The sequence below is a fragment of the Galeopterus variegatus genome, unplaced genomic scaffold (assembly GCF_000696425.1).
Source record: "Galeopterus variegatus unplaced genomic scaffold, G_variegatus-3.0.2 Scaffold1060, whole genome shotgun sequence".
Classification (NCBI taxonomy): Eukaryota; Metazoa; Chordata; class Mammalia; order Dermoptera; family Cynocephalidae; genus Galeopterus; species Galeopterus variegatus.
In genome coordinates this window covers 369,521-371,845 of record NW_007727171.1, presented here as the reverse complement: position 1 = coordinate 371,845, position 2,325 = coordinate 369,521, and the positions used below count along the sequence as shown (strand labels likewise).

General features: G+C 39.4%; 1 protein-coding gene across 1 annotated transcript in view; it reads right to left on the bottom strand.

Moving 5' to 3' along the window:
• The window catches only part of LY86 (lymphocyte antigen 86), a 65,097-nt gene that overhangs the window by 32,580 nt on the left and 30,192 nt on the right, over positions 1-2,325 (bottom strand). The window contains exons 2-3 of the mRNA XM_008574538.1: positions 1,667-1,753; positions 295-423 (exon numbers count right to left, since the gene is read on the bottom strand). Of these exons, the coding sequence (XP_008572760.1) occupies positions 295-423; positions 1,667-1,753 (216 nt within the window). The remainder of the gene's footprint in view (positions 1-294; positions 424-1,666; positions 1,754-2,325) is intronic.

Genomic DNA, 2,325 nt, shown 5'->3' with positions numbered 1-2,325 from the left:
CTGGGTCACTGTCACCACCACCAGATGGACTTTGGACTTCCCAGCCTCAAAAACTGTAAGCCGTAAATTTCATTTTCTTTATAAATCACCCAGTTCAGGGTACTTTGTTATGAGCAACATAAACGGACTAATACAATCACCATATCTGTGACGTGGCACAGGTTCCTAAAACTCTCTATGCCTAAGTTTCCACACCTATGAAACTATAGTATTAATAATACTCGTAAAGTTGGGGTGGGAAGTAAATGACGTATTGGATGTAAAGCTCCTAGAACAGCAAGACAGGCGGCTTACCTCCCTTCTTTCTTCCACAGAAGGAAAACCTGGGGAAATCCTCCTCACAGACGGGATAGGAGAGGTTCAAAATAGAGGATCCCTGGGTGAGAAGAGATACGTCGAGAAACAGCTTGTTGATGTCCTCTCCTAAGGGAAAGAGGAAAACCGCATACTACTGTTGTGTGTTTCAGCGTATATCAAAGGCATTCAGGGTTTATAATAGCATGAGCTAAAGGACCTTTGATTGCCATTAGTCCACTCAGGATGGGAAATGTTTTTTTTCTTTTTTCTTTATTTGTTAAAACAGCACTTAGGCAATGCTACAGGGGGTTAGGAGGATGACCCTTTCTCAAACTACCTGTTTGGGGCAAGGTAATGAATATGTTGTGCTCCCCTACCCCGATGCTCTGTCCCATTAATGTGATGTCTACAGGCCCAGCTTCTAGAACTTCTCAGCTACCCGGTATGATTCACCCCCCATGATAGTGGAGGGGTGTGGCTGAGCCTACACGCCCCTGCTTCTGTTTCCAGATCCTGCACCGTCGTTACACGGGAAGCCTCAGGATGCTCTGCGGTGGTGGCTTCCAGTTCTCTCCACTTTTTCCTCTATCATGTTCCACCCGCTCCTCCTTTCATGTCTCCTTTCTCTCTTTCTTTCTCTCCCAAGTATTTATTGAGCTGCTGCTAGACAGACAGTGTGTAAGGTTGTGGAAATACAAAGATGCATGAGAGTTCTTGGTCTCTGGAATGTTCCCTTTATTTCTCTGGAATGATTCCACATGCTAAGTTTATTAAATCTCTCTGGTCTGGTTTTGATAAAACTGTTTTAGAAAAGGAGATACTCTAGTAGCTATAGAAAATCTACTTAGTAACCGTAATAGCATGAATATATAAAAATTAAACAATCAGAAATTGTTCTAGCTTGTTGATTGGGGTGGGGGAGATATTACATCTCCTCCTTGCCTGTGTCAAGGTTTAAGAGCTTATGTAGCTATTCAGGAGATGAAATAATGCAAATGACAAACCATGCTGCTGGTAGTAGATTTGTTTGTTGCTCAGATAACAAAGAAAAAGCTCTCTCCTGAGTAGACATCAATATGAGTCTCAAAATATTTTCCTTTTTTTGCTGGGTTTACTGATTCCAGGTGTTTAGATCATCCAAATGAGTGCCTCGAGTCTTCAGTACAGAAGCAGGGCACTAAATGAGCATTCTACCCTTCTTGCACATTACCCAGAGCGGGACTTGAAAATAAATGGAAACAGAGTTAGTTCCAGAGAGTGGGGGGAGAGCAGTAATTTAGCCAGCCAGCCATTAGAGTCAATATAAGTCATTAGTGTGTGGAGTAGGAAGAGGCTGTGCAATGTTTTATCTCATGCTAATATTACTTACTCAGAATGATTCCAAATCTAATGCTGAGATTTGGTTTTAATTGTTTGTAACACTGTTCAACAGAAAAGCCAAAATCCTGTAGTGGATCTGCCAAGAGAAAACAATGGATCGCTTGTGAGTACATTGTATACTCTGCAAACACATATTCAACATTTGCACCAATTATATTGTTTTTATATGGATCATTAAATTTATTTAAAAACATACTGACCTACACTTTTTTTCGTATAAGCCCATAGCATTTTCACCATCTCCTTAAAGTCTCTCCAATGTCAGTGTCATGTTCACACTGATAACAAGGTCTTGATCCGTGAAAAGAGCACGGAGTCTTGAAGGTAGGGTTATATCTTTAGTTACCATTTTTATCACTTAGATTTTATCATTTGAAATTTTTATCATTGTTTGAATTCTTTTAGTTCCTGAACTTTTGGTCTTAAAATTGCTCATTGATTGCAAAGAACATTTCATAAAATATTTATTATTATATTAAAACAGCGGGAGACACATGCAGATTTTCAAAGTGCAGACCTGCCTTTGTAATTCCATTTCATCCCATCTCATCTTGTCTCATTCAGTGTAATATTTTTTCCCCGAATATTTCACTATATGCAAGGTATTATGTTAGATATGATAGGGGCAATAAAGATACTATTTTTTTT